At 39.5% G+C, this 22,108-nt stretch overlaps 2 protein-coding genes across 3 annotated transcripts; both read right to left on the bottom strand.

Moving 5' to 3' along the window:
* Positions 1 to 7,093: 7,093 nt before the first annotated feature.
* On the bottom strand, positions 7,094 to 12,138 carry LOC307045140 (uncharacterized protein). The gene is made up of 8 exons (XM_079690676.1): positions 11,692 to 12,138; positions 10,580 to 10,703; positions 10,208 to 10,454; positions 8,360 to 8,633; positions 8,084 to 8,261; positions 7,903 to 7,979; positions 7,711 to 7,786; positions 7,094 to 7,614 (listed from the first exon to the last, which is right to left on the bottom strand). Exons 1-8 carry the CDS (start codon positions 11,965 to 11,967, stop codon positions 7,436 to 7,438), a joined length of 1,431 nt encoding a protein of 476 aa, XP_079546802.1. The 5' UTR covers positions 11,968 to 12,138; the 3' UTR covers positions 7,094 to 7,435.
* Positions 12,139 to 13,159: 1,021 nt separating this feature from the next.
* unc45b (unc-45 myosin chaperone B) lies at positions 13,160 to 21,779 on the bottom strand. Of its 2 annotated transcripts, none has more exons than XM_079687144.1 (20): positions 21,655 to 21,779; positions 20,821 to 20,982; positions 20,680 to 20,716; positions 20,407 to 20,582; positions 20,101 to 20,190; positions 19,841 to 20,008; positions 19,523 to 19,688; positions 19,172 to 19,342; positions 18,871 to 19,042; positions 18,462 to 18,762; positions 17,580 to 17,674; positions 17,228 to 17,369; positions 16,998 to 17,138; positions 16,744 to 16,871; positions 16,079 to 16,145; positions 15,845 to 15,958; positions 14,618 to 14,733; positions 14,382 to 14,499; positions 14,128 to 14,283; positions 13,160 to 13,757 (listed from the first exon to the last, which is right to left on the bottom strand). In XM_079687144.1, exons 2-20 carry the CDS (start codon positions 20,980 to 20,982, stop codon positions 13,485 to 13,487), a joined length of 2,793 nt encoding a protein of 930 aa, XP_079543270.1. In that variant the 5' UTR covers positions 21,655 to 21,779; the 3' UTR covers positions 13,160 to 13,484. The 2 variants fall into 2 exon arrangements, with proteins under 2 accessions (XP_079543270.1, XP_079543269.1); XM_079687143.1 differs by lacking the exon at positions 21,655 to 21,779 and adding an exon at positions 21,396 to 21,629.
* Positions 21,780 to 22,108: the final 329 nt, after the last annotated feature.

The following is a 22,108-nucleotide window of genomic DNA, read 5'->3' as shown; positions in this document are numbered from 1 at the left end:
GCTACCTAAGATGGACACCTGATTGCTGAGTTCTCACAGCTGTGGGGCCACGCCCCTCTAATTAGTTAACTATTTTCAGCTGATGGGCGACAGCAGAGTGTCCCTGCCTATTGTAATGCAGGGTTGAGGCGCGTGACCCACTGAGACCTGTGTAACAGGTTCAGTTGAGCAGATCTGAGATTTAAAATCTCTCAAAAGCGCCGTTTTAGCTACAACAGTTTTGAGCAGAGGGGACATAATATCTGTCACAAACTTAGGAAAGGCGGAACTTCTAGCTCAGACATTTAAGAAAGTTCATAGTTCAGATAACCTTACAGAGGAAGCCAGGCAGTGCAGAGATAATACATTAATGGAAAAACCCGAGAATATTGGATAGAGTAGAAGTGTTGGGGGATCAGGTGGACCTGCATTTTAGTATGTTTGAGTTGAGGAAAGCAATTATTAGTGCTCGTCAAACCACTCCTGGGAAAGATGGTGTTTGCTATAAAATGTTGGAATATATGACGGATAACTCTCTAGTCATTGTGTTAAGATTGTTTAATAGGGTGTGGGATTCTGGCCAACTTCCTTCGGTTTGGAAACAAGTGATAATAGTGCCCATCCTAAAGCCAGGGAAAGACCCTTCAGATCCATCTAGCTACAGACCTATTGCCCTGACATTGCATTTATGCAAAATCATGGAAAGAATGGTTACAGAAAGGTTGACATATATCTTAGAAAGTAAAGCTCTGTTATCACCATATCAATGTGGGTTCCGTAGGGGTCGGAATACAATGGATTCTATATTGTGCTTAGCATCAGACATCAGGAAAGCACAGACCAACAAGGAAGTAGTGATTGCAGTCTTCTTTGATATTGAAAAGGCTTATGACATGCTCTGGAAGGAAGGATTACTAATCAAGTTAAAATCATTGGGAATTGGTGTTAAAGCATATAATTGGGTTATGAATTTTTTACGGGACAGGAAAATACAAGTAAGAGTAGGTGCAGAATATTCAAGTGTGTATGATGTGGAAAATGGTACTCCGCAAGGTAGTGTGTGTAGTCCGTTGCTGTTCAATATAATGATACATGACATTTTTAATCAAGTTCATCCAAGTGTGGGAAAATCTTTGTATGCAGATGATGGGGCTTTGTGGGCAAAAGGCCGCAATGTAGCACATGTTGGAAAGAAAATACAAGCTGCAATAGTTGAAGTGGAGAAATGGTCAAATAAATGGGGATTCAAACTGTCAGTAGCTAAGACGCAAGTCATTTGTTTTACAAAACGGCATAAAATTGCTCCTGTATCATTAAAATTGTATGAGCAACCTCTTGAACAGGTAAATACAATAAGATTTATTGGTGTTTGGTTTGATGGAAAGCTAACATGGAGCAATCATATAGGAAAAGTTCAAAGTAAATGTAAAAAGGTCAACAATGTACTTCGGTGTTTGGTGGGACAGGAGTGGGGAGCGAGTAGGTCATCACTACTGAACATATATTGGGCACTCATGAGACCTGTATTCGATGATGGGTGTATAGCGTTCATGGCAGCAGCAGAATCAAACCTTAAAAAGCTGGATGTCCTACAAGCTCAGGCCCTGAGGATTTGTAGTGGAGCTTTTAAAACGTCTCCAGTATCAGCAATACAGGTAGAAATGGGAGAAATGCCTTTAAGGATAAGAAGAGTAAAGTTAATGTTGGCATACTGGGTAAACCTTCAGGGGCGTGGTGATAGTCATCCAGCGAGAAGTATTTTTGAAAGACTGCTGGGAGCACAATGAGTCACATTTAACAAGTTTCGGATGGATTGGTGATGTTAAAGCGGCAAGTATAGGATTGAATCAAATACAGTATTGCCCCACAGTTGCAATCTCGTCCATTCCACCCTGGTTATTCCCATTGCCAAGTGTAGACCTCAATATACAAAAAGAGTTGAAGGAAAAGAAAGAAATACCCGTATGGCGCATAGTCCAGGATTATTTTGCAAGATATCACTCAGACTCAACAATCATATTTACAGATGGAGCCAAAGATCCAGAGACAGGGCGTGCTGGGGCAGCAGTTTATATCCCAGTGAGTAATTCACATATAAAGAAAAGGGTAACAGACCATGTGTCAGTATACACCACAGAGTTGTTGGCATTGGTATTGGCATTGGAATGGATAGAGGAGAAAGGAATACATAATACTGTGATTGCATCTGACAGCTATTCAGCTTTATCGAGTATACGATCAGGCAGATCTTCATTTAGAATGGACATAATAAATGAAATATTTCTAATTTTGTATAAAATGCAAATCAAAGGCATAGCAACTCGTTTCATCTGGGTTCCTGCTCATGTTGGTGTGGAGGGTAATGAACAGGTGGATATTCTGGCCAAACAAACACTCAGAATTACGAATATAGACATTGAAGTTCCGCTCAGCAAAGCGGAGGTTAAAACATTCATACATATATATGCACAAACAACATGGCAAGATCATTGGGACCTTAGTGACACAGGAAGACATCTTTATAACATTCAAAGGTATGTGGGTGATGGAAGCTGAGTCAATAGGTAGTGTCCTCACCCGGTCTAGATGCACAGGCATTCAAAATGATTTGTCAAAAAATGCAAATCTTGACTCATGGATGTCTACCCTGCTGCAAGTCCATAGGCTTTTTGATCAAAGGGAGTGGTCACAGGGAAAGCTGCTGTGGCTGAAAACAATAGCCAGATTCAAAGGACAATCATGGGATGCATTTGGGACTGAGGAGGACATGGTTGTTTCTCGACTGGACTACTTGGAAAAAACAGAAATAACCCAAACATGCCAGAATGTGGCTTGCCCTGTCGGACATGCAACTTAGTTAATATAATGTAAGTATTTCCCTATTTTCAGAGTTAGCCAAGAGGCTATTTTTCATCTGTTGTCCCTGGGCAGATTTTATAAGTGAACCTAAAACAAATTTCATTTAAACAAGTAAATACAATCAAATTAAAACATGCAACATACATCACTGGAATACTTAAATAAATAAAAAGACAGAACAATAAAACAAAACAAAAGAACATGTTGTGACGACCCCTCCCCCCTTCTGCCTGTCTGTGCTCCCTGCCTTGCTGTCCTCTGGCAGGTACTGGGAGTGTCGTCCTGTTTGTGCCCGTCCATCTAGAGGCGGAGCCCCAAGAAGGCATAAAGGCTTGCCCGGCTTGGAGGTTCATTCTCTGATTCTGATCCCTGCTGCAGCAACCTCAGCCTTCCACCTGTGTTTGTATTTTCACAAATAGAATTAAGGTTTCACAAATCTGAAACTGTGTTATAAAGAATCTTTAGCCTCTGTGGGATAATCCAGTCCAGATTTGATGAGTCTAGGTCTGGTGGTTTTAGATCAGGACCTGGTCTAATGTGGTCTACATGTGAAAAAAGCACGGAAATCTCCCTTTTTTGTATTTTCACAAATAGAATAAAGGTTTCACAAATCTGAAACTTTGTTATAAAGAATCTTTAGCCTCTCTGGGATAATCCAGTCCAGATTTGATGAGTCTAGGTATAGTGGTTTCAGATCAGGACCTGGTCTAATGTGGTCTACATTTTAAAAAAGCAGCAAAATCTCCTTTTTGGTATTTTCACAAATAGAATTAAGGTTTCACAAATCTAAAACTGTGTTATAAAGAATCTTTAGACCCTCTGGGATAATCCAGTCCAGATTTGATGAATGTAGGTCTAGTGGTTTTAGATCAGGACCTGGTCTAATGTGGTCTACATGTGAAAAAAGCACTGAAATCTCCCTTTTTTGTATTTTCGCAAATAGAATAAAGGTTTCAAAAATCTGAAACTGTGTTATAAAGAATCTTTAGCCTCTGTGGGATAATCCAGTCCAGATTTGATGAGTCTAGGTATAGTGGTTTTAGATCAGGACCTGGTCTAATGTGGTCTACATGTGAAAAAAGCACTGAAATCTCCCTTTTTTTGTATTTTCACAAATAGAATAAAGGTTTCACAAATCTCAAACTGTGTTATCAATAATCTTTAGACTTTCTGGGATAATCCAGTCAAAATAAATCGGCTATGCAGCGATTTAAGAGGTTCAAAAACGGAGGATTGTTCGCTCAGAGCTGTAAATTAAATGTCACTTAACTTTCCCCTTAACTGCCGAATCGGATGCTCTGAATCGGAAGCCAACTTCAATAGTCAAGTCCATTTGAGATGATGTACTCATCTAAAACTTGGAAAATGTCTCTTCATGTGGTCCTGCCTTCCAGTGCTTTGTAAAATAATATTTCCTCAACAAAGTTGTCTTCTGAAATAAATCTGATGCATGCAAGCAATTCTGCGACATTTGCTACATCCGTGCTCTCATCCAGCTGCAGAGCGAAACATTCACGAGCTCTCACTTGCTCCAAAAGCTGAGCAGATACTCAGTTTCACTCTAGCGACAGCTCGATTCTGATTGGCTTGAAGGACGGTTGTGTGATTCAAAAACAATATTAAAAGATTGGCATGAAAGGACACATAGACCCACTTTGAAAAACATTGCACTCTAGGGCACGCACAAAAGCGCGAGCACACACACAAACTACAAAGATGTAAAATATTATTTGATCAACAATGTGGAATTTACAGTCATTGTTATGAGTAAGTTAAATCAATTAAATGTATTTAAATTATGCTTGTTACTTGAATATGCTTTAAGAAAACAGCCTCCATCACAGCTCACAATAGGGTTTCATTTGTTTAGTTGGCAGCTCATTCCTTAAAACAGGAGCCTCAGATTGCTTAATAAGAGGAAATATGAAGGGTCTATTTCAAGTTTGTTATACAAGTAAGTTATTGGGCTTTTTTCTTATCAACTTAGATTTGTTAGAAATTGTTTTAAACTTGAATTGACTGAATTTATTTGAAAAATTGGCTTATTAACACATGAATACTATGAGTAATATATGTTTATATATATATATTACATTTAAGAAGTACAATATATGACAAGCACAAGTTTCATTTGTGGGCCATATTTCATTATACTTTTTGAATTTGATGAGAGACAATTATAAATGGCTCACGGGCTGCATTTTACCCCCGGGCCGTAGTTTGGACACCCCTGTTGTAGTAAGTAACAGTAAAAGATCCAGAGTGTGGTCAAAATACTGCATTAAAATGGGATAATCCAGTCCAGATTTGATGAGTCTAGGTATAGTGGTTTCAGATCAGGACCTGGTCTAATGTGGTCTACATGTAAAAAAAGCAGCAAAATCTCCTTTTTGGTATTTTCACAAATAGAATTAAGGTTTCACAAATCTAAAACTGTGTTATAAAGAATCTTTAGACCCTCTGGGATAATCCAGTCCAGATTTGATGAATGTAGGTCTAGTGGTTTTAGATCAGGACCTGGTCTAATGTGGTCTACATGTGAAAAAAGCACTGAAATCTCCCTTTTTTGTATTTTCGCAAATAGAATAAAGGTTTCACAAATCTGAAACTGTGTTATAAAGAATCTTTAGCCTCTGTGGGATAATCCAGTCCAGATTTGATGAGTCTAGGTATAGTGGTTTTAGATCAGGACCTGGTCTAATGTGGTCTACATGTGAAAAAAGCACTGAAATCTCCCTTTTTTTGTATTTTCACAAATAGAATAAAGGTTTCACAAATCTCAAACTGTGTTATCAATAATCTTTAGACTTTCTGGGATAATCCAGTCAAAATAAATCGGCTATGCAGCGATTTAAGAGGTTCAAAAACGGAGAATTGTTCGCTCAGAGCTGTAAATTAAATGTCACTTAACTTTCCCCTTAACTGCCGAATCGGATGCTCTGAATCGGAAGCCAACTTCAATAGTCAAGTCCATTTGAGATGATGTACTCATCTAAAACTTGGAAAATGTCTCTTCATGTGGTCCTGCCTTCCAGTGCTTTGTAAAATAATATTTCCTCAACAAAGTTGTCTTCTGAAATAAATCTGATGCATGCAAGCAATTCTGCGACATTTGCTACATCCGTGCTCTCATCCAGCTGCAGAGCGAAACATTCACGAGCTCTCACTTGCTCCAAAAGCTGAGCAGATACTCAGTTTCACTCTAGCGACAGCTCGATTCTGATTGGCTTGAAGGACGGTTGTGTGATTCAAAAACAATATTAAAAGATTGGCATGAAAGGACACATAGACCCACTTTGAAAAACATTGCACTATAGGGCACGCACAAAAGCGCGAGCACACACACAAATTACACAGATGTAAAATATTATTTTATCAACAATGTGGAATTTACAGTCATTGTTGTAAGTAAGTTAAATCAATTAAATGTATTTAAATTATGCTTGTTACTTGAATATGCTTTAAGAAAACAGCCTCCATCACAGCTCTCAATAGGGTTTCATTTGTTTAGTTGGCAGCTCATTCCTTAAAACAGGAGCCTCAGATTGCTTAATAAGAGGAAATATGAAGGGTCTATTTCAAGTTTGTTATACAAGTAAGTTATTGGGCTTTTTTCTTATCAACTTAGATTTGTTAGAAATTGTTTTAAACTTGAATTGACTGCATTTATTTGAAAAATTGGCTTATTAACACATGAATACTAAGAGTAATATATGTTTATATATATATATATTACATTTAAGAAGTAAAATATATGATAAGCACAAGTTTCATTTGTGGGCCATATTTCATTATACTTTTTGAATTTGATGAGAGCCAATTATAAATGGCTCACGGGCCGCATTTGACCCCCGGGCCGTAGTTTGGACACCCCTGTTGTAGTAAGTAACAGTAAAAGATCCAGAGTGTGGTCAAAATACTGCATTAAAAATGGGATAATCCAAGTTACTGTTACTCAAGTCAAAGTAAAAAAATATAAGCATCTAAATATATTTAAAGTACCAAAAGTGAAAGTCCTCGTATATGCAAACTGGCCCATTTCAGAATAATATATTATATGTTTTGATAATAATGATTGTGTTTTTCAAAGCAGGTAAAGGTGCAGGTAGTTTTAATGGCTTTGCATGCTGCAGGGTAGCTTGTGAGTTTACTCCAGGTGTGAGAAAAGTCTTTCTAAGTGCTGATTATATTTCACATCGCATCATCAATTAATCAACAGCTGCTGAATCTATGAAACATAAATAATCATGACACATTTTATAGAAACTGTAAAGCCTTTATTGTCATAACTCCAAATGGAAGTTAAAACTGCACTGTGTTTTACCTTTTTTGTCCCACTTTACAACTTGTCTCGGTCATCTAAAAAAAAGGTTCACTTAACCCATAAAAGAAAACATGTAGCTTTAAACACATCGACGGTAGATGTTTTAGTGATCTTTTGAAAGAGCAATTCTTGCAGGCGTAACCAGTATCCAGCCTTAAAGGGTTTTGTGAGCTGGTGCTAGGGCTTCCTGAGACGCAAGATCAGGTCATCATTCCTGCTCGTGTAGTACTCAGGATCTGCAGTTTCCTGAGCCCCAAAACCTTTATGCAGGATTCAGAAAGCCTCTGTCTTGACTTGGGTGACAAAGCTTTCAATGACCTCCTCCTTGACAGGCCGTTCTTCCTGAGCACACAGGTCCTCTGTGATGGTGACCTTCAAAATCTCCTCTTTGAATGGTGTCGGGTCCAAAAAGTTTTCATCAAAGATGAGGGCCATCAAGTCATCAAGGCAACCTGTGCAAACATTAAAAAAAAAGGAATGTTTCGTTTACACATTGAATTTCTGTATTAAGGGTCAACGGTGATTGATAATGCAAACCAGAGTCACACCATGCTCCTGCAACAACGCCAGACCCCTTTCCAGACCTTCTTTTTCCATCTGACAGCTTCCACCAACCTCATCGCTCTGTCAGAAAACATATGAAATATACATAAATAAATACATTTTATTGAAATGCATGACATGTGCAAACCGTGTGAAACTAAACTTAAAAAAAGGTTTATATTTCATTTTCCACTCACCTTAAACAACGGGATGTCAACAACATTGTTGGTCTTGAGGTCCATCGTGGTGTGGCTGCCTGACCTTTCAGAGTGGCCTGTGAAAGTAATTGTACAATCTTTACATTACTCTGTATGATGAATACTATTTCTGATCGAAGTGTGGGGCATTTGACCTTTCCAATGTTTAGAATATATTTACCAGAAGAGTCTGCCCTCAAGTCACCACCAGGTATAATCTTGTCCTCTTCACTGAGCCGCCGAAGCATCATTTCCTGTGATGTCTTAAAGTTTGACACGATAGCTGGCTCGATGAACATTTTGGCATGCCTTAGGAAGGTGTCGTACTCGAAAAGCTGGAGGTTTATTGCTTTCAAGACCTAAAGGGGGTTTTAAAAAAAAAAAAATGACATAATTCAACAACATTATTTGACATATTGCACTATTCAAAAAAAACGTATACCTGTTGTTTATTTACCTTTTCAAGTTTGAAGAAAGACTCTCCATTGACGTACACTGAAGTGGAAAGCTGTAGGTTCCCAGCTGGAGTACTCCGTACAATAGGCTGGCTATTCCACAGTCTGGAAAACTGACAATGAGGGCACAGCTGCTCCACTGATAGAAATGTACCCATCCTTCGGGTTTGAACATCACACACTCGCTGGCACACAGGACACATTTCGAAAAGCTCCATGATGCAGGTCTCATACACTATGTATGTCTTGATTTTATAGGGAATGTGTTCTTTGCCACTGTAAAAAAAAAAAGAGAGATGTTATTCCCCATCACACAGCTTGGGCCCTATAGAGCAATGCACCTTACTTCCTCTTGCATTGGTGTGTGTGTGTGTGTGTGTGTGTGTGTGTTTGTGTGTGTGTGTGTGTGTGTGTGTGTGTGTGTGTGTGTGTGTGTGTGTGTGTGTGTGTGTGTGTGTGTGTGTGATAATTGAAAATGAGACTACTACAGAAGCAGTTTTCAGGAATCAACCACATGTTTCTATATCCGATTGGCTGTGAGCAGTCACTGTTATAATGCCCCAACCGTGAAAGATGGAGTCACAAAACCTTATATTTAAATAGTGTCAAGATGAAAGTTGACTTTAAAGAGGTTGCATGATCAAAGTAAGGCAGAGTTTGAAGATGGGTGTGGTGTGAGCAAAGGTGCCAGAAGTAGTGTGGGTGGTGTGACCTATATCACGATTGCCTCTATTTTTCTTTACCTTATCTAAATGCTTTTGTTGTTTTCTGTGAAAGCAAACAAACACAAACGCCTCTCCTTCTTTTTACTGACGAAGTATACTGAGAGCGGCTGAGTATAGACGGATCTACGATGATTCGTGTGTGTGTGTCTTTATCTAGTCTAAAAGTATTTAAATAAATGGTACTTCATATTCATTAAGGTAATACATTTCCTTCTTCACTGGTTTGTGGTGTATTTAAAACTGCATGGCCCTTTCTCACTTCACTAATTTCCCCTCCTTGACTCCTCGACTCCTCGGTCCTCCGGTAGTGACCCGGAAATGGATTTCAGCGCGTCATGTTGAAGGACATCTCATTTCTCTTAATGCACTTTGAGGACCGAGGATCGAGCATCGAGGAGGCTCTCTGGAGGAGCTATGATCGAGGATACACTGATGGGTCCTCCGCGCCAGTCAGCGGATCCTCCGCGGATGTATTAACGGCAACAGAGATGTTTAAAAAAGTTGTGACGCACGGCCGGAATTATCTCAGCCAATGACAGCTCTGCATGCATCCCCTGGATATTATTTCATTAACTGCTTTCATCGCAACGCGATGTCTACAGTGAGAACAGCTGTGAGGTCCGTGCAGAAAGCAGAGCAGTGTGTATAATATCACTCAGTATAACAGGCCTACATGACTCTCTTTATTTGTATGCTTTAGTTTAGTAGATATCTCCAAAGAGTCGATATTTGTCTAAAACCATTTAGTGCTTCACATAATGAAATACAGAACGGCTGTATCCTGATCCCTTAGAGAAATGAGAAAGGGCCCATGTCATCACACAACGAGGTGTTTATGTTAGTTTCCCTACCCTCTGCGACAGCATTGCCATGGACTACACGCAGAATTAACTACTAGTGTAAAGCTGAATCATGCAGCAGTGCAGCCTGTGCATGCCACAACACATTCCTACAAATACCTATGATCAATACCACAAACTATCTAAAGCTTTTAAAAGTGCTAAACATTACATTCTTCAAATATGGCTGTAATTACTGAACAAAGAAAGACATTTTTTTAGCGTTTGTCAAAGACATCGCTAAAGATAGAAATGAATTCACACACATGATATTTTTTAAACTCACAACATGTCTGTTTTTTCTGTATCATTTGTGACAGACTCTGCTGGGTCATAGGTATCATCCAGCCCGTCTGAAGCCACCACGGAGAAGCTGCCATCCTCCTCTTCTTCTTCTTCTTCTTCTTCTTCCTCAGGGTCCACACGACGTCTCTTTGATGGTCTCTCTGTAGGGGTGGATATAAAAGAGGGCGCTGCCTCGAGAACATTTGACGTCCATACATCAAAGTTGCTGGAATCTATAGTCTGGACAGCTGTAAGATAATTGCATTTTACAATTAATAAATAATAATAAAACAATCATTGTAATTGCAAGCACAACAACTCGAGGCAGCAACACCAAACTTAACAAAAACGTGCATATAAGACAGCTACTAACCAGTACTTCGATATGGATTACTAAAGGTACGCAAAGACAACTGTGTGCGAACTGTACGTTTGTGTAGAATGTCGGTCTGACAAGCAGCATCCCTCCTTCTAGGTAACTTTTGAAATTGGCTGACCTGTTACAAGGAAACAACAACATCATCTCAATTTTGTATTCATGATTAGTAACTGCAATGTGAAAATCACTTATATTCTGACGTCCCAAAATGTTTCACAAGATAGATGCAAAAACTGATATTTACCTGAAAATCTGTGTTGTTGGTTATTACATAGGAGAATTATAACGTTGTCACTGAATCATAACTATTGTATTGGATCGCCTGTACAGTGTTATGTCTGAGCAGAGGTGGAAGCACTCAAATGATCTACAACGTATTATCTATGTAAAGGTAGCAATACTACAATGTATCCGGCTAATTTAATCATATTCTCTCCAGTACAGTAGTGTTAGCTCTGAGTGTAAGGGATACTTGCTAATGTAAATAAACACCATGCTACTGCCAAAACAGGTGGCGCATTGTTTCTGATACAGCACATAACTTGTCTCTTCAGAGTTCACAACAAAAACAGGGCCATATTATTTCAAAACTAAACTCATAGTCCCTCCCATATAACATAATTATGTGTTAGCGATGGATGCTAACGTAAACAAAAGCCACACTGTGCCAAGTCATATCCAAATATGCATATATCCAGCGTTGATTCTGAGATAAAGTATAGCATGAACATCGTATCTTTTTCGCGAGCGTGCAACATCAACAGTATTATTACATCCAGTAACTTTACTGAAGCTGCCCTCCATGTATCTTTTGAAGGCAACTTACATCTGCTGGCTCTGAAGCTTCTAACACATGCCAAACAACATTACATTTCACAAAAGCAACATGAACACAACGTTATACATATCCAGCACACTATTGTCTTAAAGTCCCATATTTTGGCCATCCTTCCTAACCCTAACACAACGCTAGCAACTTAGTTAAGCCAGTTAGCACTGTGTCAATGGCTTAGCAGCCCGAAAAACGTTTAAACATTTAAACAATCGTGGTAGATACTTTGTTTGTTTTAAACATCACAAATACACAAATAACAATGCATACTTACAGGTTGGGTAATCAAACCTCCCGCTGGTCCAGACAAAGTAGGAACAGCATCGCCCTTCAGTACTAGACGCATTGCATATCTGGCTTCAACCTGTGCAAGGTTTGTGAAGCTGTCGTCCGAGAAATGCCGGGCACACAGTACAGTATTTCGAACCGTTGAAGGAACATTGTTAAAAATAAATTTCAACCACTGACTTCTTCGTGGTTCTGCCTTCGGTAAGGCAAACAATCGACATTTCCCCTCACATTTCAGGACACAGCCTTTTCTAGTTGGCATGACTGGGGTTGCAGTTGAATGGTCCTATCTACTATTCCTTGATCTCTGTGTGAAACGTCACGGGGTTAAGGAACAGTGGATATGAGAATTGAAAAGGATTTAGGAAAAGAGACTGCAGTGCTTTGAGAATCCGACTGCATTTACACTATCGGACGCATTAATGATGCGCCAGCAGCGGACGTCATAAATGTGCGTCTGCTGTGGGAAATACAGCGGGATGCATAATAAGAACTAGTTCAAATACTGATTTCTGATTGTTACGACTTACAATTGCATTTGAACTAGTAAAAATACCCATTTCTGATATCAAGAATTCAATCAATCATCAACAGCAAGTCAAAATGCCAATTGTTAATATCAGGAAACACAATTTGAACTAACTCAAAATCCTTTTTTGATATCAGGAATTCAATGGTTAGTTATAAATAAAAATTAATTATGACAATTTTAACAGAAATAAACATTATTATTAATAAGAATTGAATTTTTGATATGAAGAATTTGCGTTCTTACTAGTAAGAATTTATTTGTTGATATCCTCCAGAAAGGAATAAAAGCTAAATCGGCTTGCCATTAAATCGGCTTGCCATATCTAAACGCATTGAAAATGTTGCACCGTGCTCTATGGTGTTGTTTTAGGCTTCTTGAGCGTGGACAACAGAGACACATATATTCTTCATGACCAAGAAAGTTTGGAATTGAAATAAAAAAGTGAAGTGAAACTTATGTTTGTCACCCTCACCCTCCGGTCCAAACATATTAATCCACATAAATCATCCTCCACTGATGGTATATGCAGGGCTTTGTCAGGATTTTTGCAGTCAACCACCACACAGCGTTTGGTGATAAAATGGAGTTTATCAGGACATGCTGGACAGTGTCCAGTATTCCACAGTGTACACATTTGGTGTAAAAAAACTGCTTGCCAGTCGATAATGACCCAGCTATACTCTTGGTCATTTGATGTCATCCTTTAGTTTAAACTCTGCCAGTGCCGCCTGATTTAATTGACGGTTGAATGTTGTATAATTGACCTCCTATGCTGTCTGCCTCCCATTGTTGTTGCCACTGGAAATCAATTATTTCCTTCATGATGCTACAACATTCCAAAAAAACACATGGCATTGGCAACCCTGGCTCTCGCTTGATTATTTAAAGTGTATATTTTAGCAAACAGTGAAGCAAAAACGTGAACTGCTCAGTATTTAATCATTCATTCACAGTTACAGTTCAACATGAATAGAAATAATACATTTTCTAAAATCTTCAAATAAAGACAAAAAACGCATGGTCAGGGGAAATCACCATGTGTGCATTTTCTACTATCTACGCAACAAACACCCTCTGTAAAAAATGACAAATAAAAACAGTGATTTATATTGTGAGACATTATCTTTAGAGCCAGGTTGGAGAACTCTTTTTTTCCTTCAATGAGAAAACCATTTGGAAACAAGTCTGTATTTAAAGGAAATAAAGAAGAATGTCCACTGTTGGGTTTTTTCCTCGTAGAAAGCATTTTAAGAGGGGGTCGCGAATGGTTTGATGAGACCAAGATCCATAGCTTTGACCAGGCATGTGCGCGCCGCATCGATGGCCTGCTGCCTCTTGGGATTGTTCTCTGCCTTGCCAATCACTGACAAGATTTCCAGCAGCTCACACTCGATCAGCTTTTTGGCCAGCTCACTGTTGTCTGAGTCGAGCATGTTGTAGACAACAACAAGGGCACGATGCTGTACATTGGGGTTGGTGTGGATACACAACCTCTGCAGGATCTCAAGCCACTGCGTGGTCTGTCAGGAGAGAGCAATCAGTTACACTTTTAAATTATGTGAAATCTTTGTCAAAAATGTTGTTTATTTTTTATTCTTGGTAGTTTGGATATGATATATTTGGTTTAATTCTTAGCAACAGATATGTACAGTATGACTCAGCAAATGTTATTTTCCGTTGAGGGGATTTCCTCTGACTGAGACTTCAGAGACACCATCAGGGCGTATACTCTGCATTCTGAGAAGTTTTGTAACGTGTGAGAAATATCCCAGAGATTATGTCATCAGCTTTGTCTTAGCTTGGTTACGATGATGACACAACATGTGAAATTGAAGTTATACTTTTATTTATCCTACAAGTTAAAGCACTACTGAATGCTATCATACATACCACAAGGGATATTTTGTTGCAGGCCTTCTTCTGAGCAGCAGTGAGCATGGCAAGAGCTCCAGCTGCAGCGATCTGAAGATTCTCGTCATCCTCGCCACAAAGCAGTACCAGCAGTTTCAGTCTATCATTGCCATCGGACACAAAACGCTCTTGGACCTAAGAAACAAAAGTTTGACACCTGTTGGAAACTGGTTTCCTACGTTGATGCAGCTATTTTATAATAAAAAGTTTTTAGCTATTTTTTCCATCCTCACCTCTTTACATGAAATTAGGTTGCACATGCATTCAGTAGCAGCCTGTCTGATCTGGTCATGATCTTCAAACATGTAGTTTTCAATGTCACTGATAGCTTTCTCTTTTAAAATCTTCACTCTATAAAACAGATGAAGTCAAGGTTAAAGGTCAGAATAACACAAATTGTTCAAGCTGTAGGAAATGCACTTGTAGGAAATGAGCTAGTGACATCACAGTGAACATAATAACATGTTACCTTAGTTTTTCACTGAAACCAGCCAAGTTGGTGAGGCTTCTCAGAGCTTCATAGTTCTGCATCCCATCTTTGTCTGTGTGAAGGAGGCCGACTAAAGGCCGCACCACCTCATACACCTGACAAACAAGAAAGTTGTAGGATTGATTTTTTTTAAATTAATTTGTTGAATTACGTTTAAAGGTCCCATGTCATGCTCTTCCGGTTATTACCCATCCCCTTGTGTGTTATGAAGGTTGTTATGCATGTGAACCGTCTGCAGAGTCAAAAACCCTCAAAGTACACACTAGGGAGTAAAACACAGAAAAGACCTCCCCGAAACGCCTCGTTGGAGATTTCTCATTTTCCAATGTTTTCTTCCTGGGTACTCTGACGCGGGGATACCCAGAGGCCACACCCTCTGCCAGCCTTTCACGAAACAAAGCTTCACAAACCTTTCAGCGATTCATGCCGGATATGTACAGCGTAGGGCACTGAAGAACGATGCTGTTCCTACTTTGTTTGGACCAGCGGGAGATTCGGGTACACAAACTGTAAGTATTCATTGTTGTTTGTGTATTTATGATGTTTAAAACAAACAAGGTATCTACCACCACTGTTTAAATGCTAACGTTTTTCGGGCTACTACATTGGGATCGCGGAGAAATGCTCTCAGCAGACCCATTCTCTCAGCGTTATAAACGTTTTTCTTACTCAATATCAAGCCACACTTATTGTTTTTACTTCGACTGTGAGTGTTTGTGTGTGCTCGGGATGAGTTTCGCTTGTTCTCGCTGTATCGCCGACCACTCAGAGCACACTGGGCTCACAGGGCGGGGGAGGGGGGCAGGAGCTCCAACAAGCCGTTTAGGACAGAGAGTGAATACCAGTGAATACACATACTATACAGAGATGCTGTGAGAAACCAATGTGAGTTTGGAAAATTGCACAGTATAAATCTATTTTAGTAGACCTCAACAATGGAATTATGATCAGTATAAATGGCCATGACATGGGACCTGTAATACCAAATCATGCATAGTACATACTGAATGTTAGAACAAACAACTGTCATTAGCGATAATAAAATATACCACCAACAGCAATATCCCAGTAATTGGAGAGACAAAGAATCATACAATGTCAACAGTGTAAGAAGGGTGTAGGAGAGACAAACTGTCATCTCAAATTGTTGCTCCCTTTCCTTCACTATTATATCAAGGGGGACAAACAAGTAAATGTTGTTCTTACCCTCTCACCAGGGAAAGCAATTTCTGGGTTGGAAATAGCTGCAATCCTGGCAATTGCATGGCTGGCCTTTGTCTTCCCAGCCTCTGTCCCTTCCAGAGCAAGTGGTATCAAAGCCTAGGGATATAGTAAGAGGTGAACAACAGTGGGATGTTTTGCAACAAGTGAGTTGATCAATTCTCAAAACATGCAAAAATAAATTATTTCATTGTGTCAATTGATAAACCTATGACTCACCTTTCCACCACCTTGGGCTACAATAGTACCACGATCTTTGGGATCATCTGTCAAAGCCAAGAAAACTCTAAGGACGAACAAATATATAGAGTTGGCTTAGTTATCATTTATTACAATATATCCATTTATGGAGGCATCAAGATGGATGTTAACAGTGCTTTCGCTTGCAAGCCAAAGATTCACGAAGGAAGTCTTAAAACAGGTTTAAATATTCTAATTCTGGAAATTGAAAAGAAAAGTGGTTTTAAAGGTCAAAGATGGGTTCGGGTAACTGTAAAACAGGGGGAAATGCGTTGTCTGGGGATGCAAAATGATTGAAAGAGTAGGATAAAAGGGTTAGAAAACTGTCAAAATAGCTATCATTTCACGGGAAGACTAGGGGTAGTGGAATGTGAGAATTTGTTAAGGGGTCTTGCAAATATCTGGAACAAACTACCAGAAACCTGCAGGTCCGCTGCAACTCGTACTACTTTAAAATCTAGGCTGAAGACACACACACACACACACACACACACACACACACACACACACACACACACACACACACACACACACACACACACACACACACACACACACACACACACACACACACACACACACACACACACACACACACACACACACACACACACACACACACACACACACACACACACACACACCTTGACAACATCTCCTTGGTCTGGTCGGTCAGGATGGAGTTGTCTGCCTTTACCATGACAGCAAGAGCTGAAGTGATGCCAGCCTTCAGGAGCCTTTTCACTCTCTGATCAATAAAGTCCTTCTTGTCCTGGGAACAAAAAGTGTGTATATCTGTATTCATATGTGTTTCATAACCTGCTCTACATATGTCAAATGATATGTTCTGAACTTCTGTGTAAGACAATGGTTTAGTTGACTTTTCTCCCTCTTTTACCTTGGGGTGTTGCTCCGGCACATGTTGCTTTGAGAACTTTGCTAGTTGAACCAGCTCAGGTAGGATATCCTTCTTGTCATAGCAGTTGGTGCAGTTAACCAGGGTGCAAGCTACTGAATAGATGATTGTCTTGTCTGTAGACTAAAAACACAGTGAATGGAGAGAGGTTATTCATCTGTAATCTGATATACTGTATTTGTTTTTCTGTCTTTTTGTTTCAATTTGTTTACCTTTGACAGGTCAAACATGGCCTTCAGTGCAATCTCATCCTCAACAAAGTCATCTTTCACGTCAGCATCATTGGTCAGATAAGCTAGACCCTCGATAGCCCACTTTCTTGTTTTGGTATCAATCTTTGGATTACAGAGCCACCTATAAAAGTTAAAAAAAAGACAATTTAGTTGGTTTATTTTGTATGTTAAGTGGATTGCAAGCTTGAATGACTTTCTGGTAGATACATATTGTAAGAATGTATAGCCATGAAAATGTGATCTTTAGGAATTTGGCATTTATTTGTAAAAGTCAAATATTAATTTCATCATCAACAGCCCAGTCACTTTAACAATGTGTTTGAGTACTCACTTTCTGCACTGCTTGGCCAGTTTCTCTGTGGAGCCCTCGGCAAACTGCCTTAAACTGTAGTCATCTCCTCCAGCTGAACCCAGTTTACACAGACCCTGAGGGGACATGGACATGAGTATGCACCAAAACGCCAATCAGACAAAGTCTAATTAAAGTGTTTATGTTATCTATAGGACTTCTGTCCTTTAATCAATAGTTTAGAGTTACAACTTACAAAGCCTCACATCTCTTTTTCTTATTTAAATATAGAAATATTAACTACTGTACCTTACACGTTTTTTGTATTTAGCTGTTGCTTTTATCAAAAGTACTATAAATACTATGAGGAACAACCTATTATTTAACTTATTTGTATTTAATTATACAATATTTCTAAACCGGATAATTCAGTATACTTCCTTACAATAGGTGCAATCAACCAAGAAAATATTCATTCATAAAAATGTAATCCTGCAAGTACATGAGCCACATCTTTGATAGATTTTCAAAGATATTTAGGTAAACATTTGCGAGATCCAGTAACTACAGATATCCTCCATGTATCCTCAAACTATGGTCTTCCAGGCTCCATTTCCTGATGTTTCTGAGGTTTCGCTTGTGTCCTGTACAGTTTTTCCCCTTGTGTTTGTGTTGTTGGGTTTTATTTGTTTATTGTTTGTGTCCGTGTGAAGGTTTAGTGTTCCCAGTTCTCTCTTGGAAAAGTGATCTTAATCTCAATGAGACTAATGGAAATAAAGACTAAATAAATAAACTGTAGCTGCTCCCTGTGTTTCTTTCACGCTACTGTCTAGTATTGTTTATACTGTGATGTCTTGATGCTTGTGTTTTTGAAAAGAAGAAAGGAAAACTAAAGTGTTTTTCTCTATCCCAGGGCACACTCACCACCAGAGAACGGATTTTAATCTTCTCATTCTTGGTCTTCTTGTAGAGGTCCTTGAGAAGGGACACGCCGTTGGTGATGATGAAGGAAGCACGGCTCATCTTGGAGGCGGAGTGGATCAGCGCCTCCACAGCAACCATCTGGTCCACCTCACGTTCAGAGGCACACAGTGCCACCATCATCTCCATTATACCTTGTCGTCCAACAAGGGCGTTACCGACATCAAAGGGACCCTGAAGCAGGCCTGAGATGACGTTGATAGCATGGATTGTCCTGTCCATGTCGTTGGGATCAATTTTGGAACTGGGAAAAAGGAAGACAGACGCAGAGAAGTTGTGAGTTATGTTGGCTTGGTTTCCAGTTACAAATGATTAGCTACAATGCTGGTTACTCTCTATGCTATGGTCGTACTTGATATATTCATTGCAAATCTCCCTGAAGTTGTCTCTCTCAGGGTCACATGAGAGCTCGTCATAGAGCCTGGTGAGCAGCACGCTGGCGATCAGCTGTGTGTTCTCCGTCATGGGCAGCTGGTCGGGCAGTTCAGAAACCTGACCACACACCTTGAGGATCTTCTTCAGACCTGGAGAACAACCCCGTATATATATATATGATATAGACATATGTTGAATACACTTTATCCAGGAGTCTGGGATGCAGCAAAAGATTTTAGCTCAAACTATGTAGTGACTGATGTAGCTGTGTGGCTCACCGTGATCAATAGTGAAGAGGGCCTTGGAGTTGTCTTTGGATTTCTTTACGGTGCGAGGTACATTCTTGCTCAGGAGATTCAGTGCCTGGTCTCTGCCATGGCCAGAAACCTTCTTACCACCAACCATCTCCACCAGAGCGAGGAGAATGGTTTTCAGGTCTTTGGACGCATCTGCAGATATAAAAGAAAGTCTCGGTCAGAATTGCTAAGAGAATACTAACAGCAGCAGCATAGACCCAGCCATTTTGTTTTTTTACATTCTACCATTGCTTTTTTAATCAAGCTTTGAGGATATCTTTATCATAAAATCTACTTTTTGTTATAGATAAGGATGATTTGATTCTGTCTCACCCAGAACCAAGGCCTCTTCTTTGCCATAATCCTTTTTATCTTCACCAGTGAGGGAGTCGTTGATGCACTGGAAGAGGTTGCAGGTTGCAAGCACAATCTCCTCATTGTCGACAGCCATAACGCTGCACATCTTATCGACCCCCACCATCTGAATTATGGCCATGGCCTGTATAGTGATAGCAGATACAATTATTCTTATTTCAAATGGCAAAAGATTCAGTATTTTGAAGATGTACTTTTGAAGTTTGAAGGCTACACTGTTGGCATAGTTCACTTTGAATATGCTTTTGTCTTGAATCATTTTTAGAGTAAGCTTACCCGAGCTTTGTGTCCTGTGCACATTCCTGACAAAGTACGAACAGCAGCCAGGACCATCTCTTGTTTGCCCGTCTCTATCATGGTGAGCAGCAGAGGCACTCCGTTATTCTGGAAGATTCTCTCGGCTCCGGCGTCCTCTCTTGACAGCACAATCAGATTGTTGGCAGCCTATACATAAAAGAAAAATGAGCAGAAGTGAAACCACAACTACAGTATGTGCATCTACATAAAATTATTTTTTCACAGGGGAGGATACCTACCTTTTCCCTTTTGTCCTTTTCCATTTCCTCATCAAGGAGAATATCAAACATGTTCTGCACTCTTGAATCTGTGGAGAATGTTGTTTTGAGCTGTGGAAAAATAAAAAAAATAAACGTTCAACCTTTTATAATGCTGACATGTCCAAATTAAAGATTCCCAAACTATCATAAAACATGTATTTCTAATGGCACAACCAAAGCTATATGCTGATTTTTTATAACCAAGCAATTATTGTTGAATACATGTAGCAGTGCTGAATTCAAAGTATTGTGTGTTGCATTCTGCATTAACTTGATAATGCCGACCTTGGCCTGGATTTCTGCTCCCAGCCTGCGGAGAGTCTCCAGGAATGTCTGGTTCTTTGGTTCGATGGTGGCACATCTCTGCACATCTTTGAAAGCCATGTCAAGTTTTCCTAATTTCTCCAGAGCTTGGCAACGCCGGTACAAGGCTTTAATATCTCCTGCGTCCACATCAATGGCTGTATATGAAGAAGAAAGGATTAGATTGTGTCCTTTAGTTTAAGTTCATGTTTATTGGTTTCGTTTTGGTGTTGTTTGGTTCGCGTATGACTCTACCTTTAGATGCATCGGACGCTGCGTTCGCATAGTTTTCCTTTTAGAAAAACAGAAACATCAAAATAAAAGTGTGAATTTCCCCAATAATTTTAAAAGAAATCTATTTGGTATGTGTTTATGCTGCTTAGCCAAACTGCTTACCTTCTTTAGGTAGCATGCAGATCTGTTCCTGTAGATTACAGCAAGCACTTTTTTGTCCTTGCATCCCTTAATGGCTTTGGTGTAGCACTCAATGGCATTTTCGATTTCACCTGCCTGGAAGTGTTTGTTTCCCTCATCTTTGAACTGGATTGGGTCTCCCATCTGGTAAAATCAGGGGTTATCAAGGGATCACATAACTTTGTAAATCAAACCTGACAGTCAATGCTTCAACACAACAATTTCAGATGAAACCACTCAATCACATGTACATGCGGTATTGTAACTATAGTAAGATTCATACCAAGAGAACACATTTGAATCATATAAACAATTGCCCAATTAAGGGTAGCTTACCTAATAATTAGAAATAGGTATAATTGATGCAAACACTAACATTTCAAATAAGCGCCTAATTCAACAAATAAGCAGTTTTATACATTTCAAAAAGTAAAGAGCATTAAAAAAAGGAACAAAACAGCCCCATATTTCACAATCAATCCCACAGATGACAATAGTCCGTCAGCATACTAATGTTATTGAAGCTGCTGTAGCATTAAAACAAGTTTTGTTCTTACCATTGTTAGTCATGAATGTCCTGCTGACCTGGGTCTTTCGTAGCAAATGGCCAGGCACATGTTATCTCTAACTTTAAATGGCTTCCCCTCAAGCCTTATTTGGGCACAGTCTCGTACCCCAGTTGGAGCCTTCGAACATGCCACTTTCCCAATGGACAGACACTATCTCCAATCATGTAGGCACAATCTTCCTGCCTACCTATACTGTCTGCATACCAAAATCAAATAGATAATAAAAAACAAACAAGCTGTACAGTACCTTTAGGATTGTGTGCTGTGCCTCTTGTTCTGCTTAGATTATATGAATCTCTATTCTGTAATTTTTGTGACAAACTTTTTTGTCTCATGAAACTTCCCCCCACTAACACCACATTTATATTTGAATCTCAATGAGGTGGGACAGAACCAAGGTGGACCATCCATCACAAATAGGGGTCGACTGCTTGCACTCTAATACCTCAAAGAACAACTTTGTTTCAAAAGTCATTATAAACCATGATGACTTGGTTTGCAAAGACATTATTGGTGTTTTTTTAAATATCCGAGGCTCTATGAATAACAAATATTTTCCATTCAATAAAATCTGTGAGAGGGACCACCCTCAAAGGTGGTCTGCTCCTGATAAGGTCTATTTAGGGCATAGACAGCTGAGAAGTTACCAGCAAATGCCTGTTGCCAAAGTGGCAGGAGGGAGTTTAAAGGAGGTGTGTGTA

The sequence above is a fragment of the Notothenia rossii genome (assembly GCF_949606895.1).
Source record: "Notothenia rossii genome assembly, chromosome: 6".
NCBI classification, from domain to species: domain Eukaryota; kingdom Metazoa; phylum Chordata; class Actinopteri; order Perciformes; family Nototheniidae; genus Notothenia; species Notothenia rossii.
This window is presented reverse-complemented; position numbering and strand designations above follow the sequence as displayed.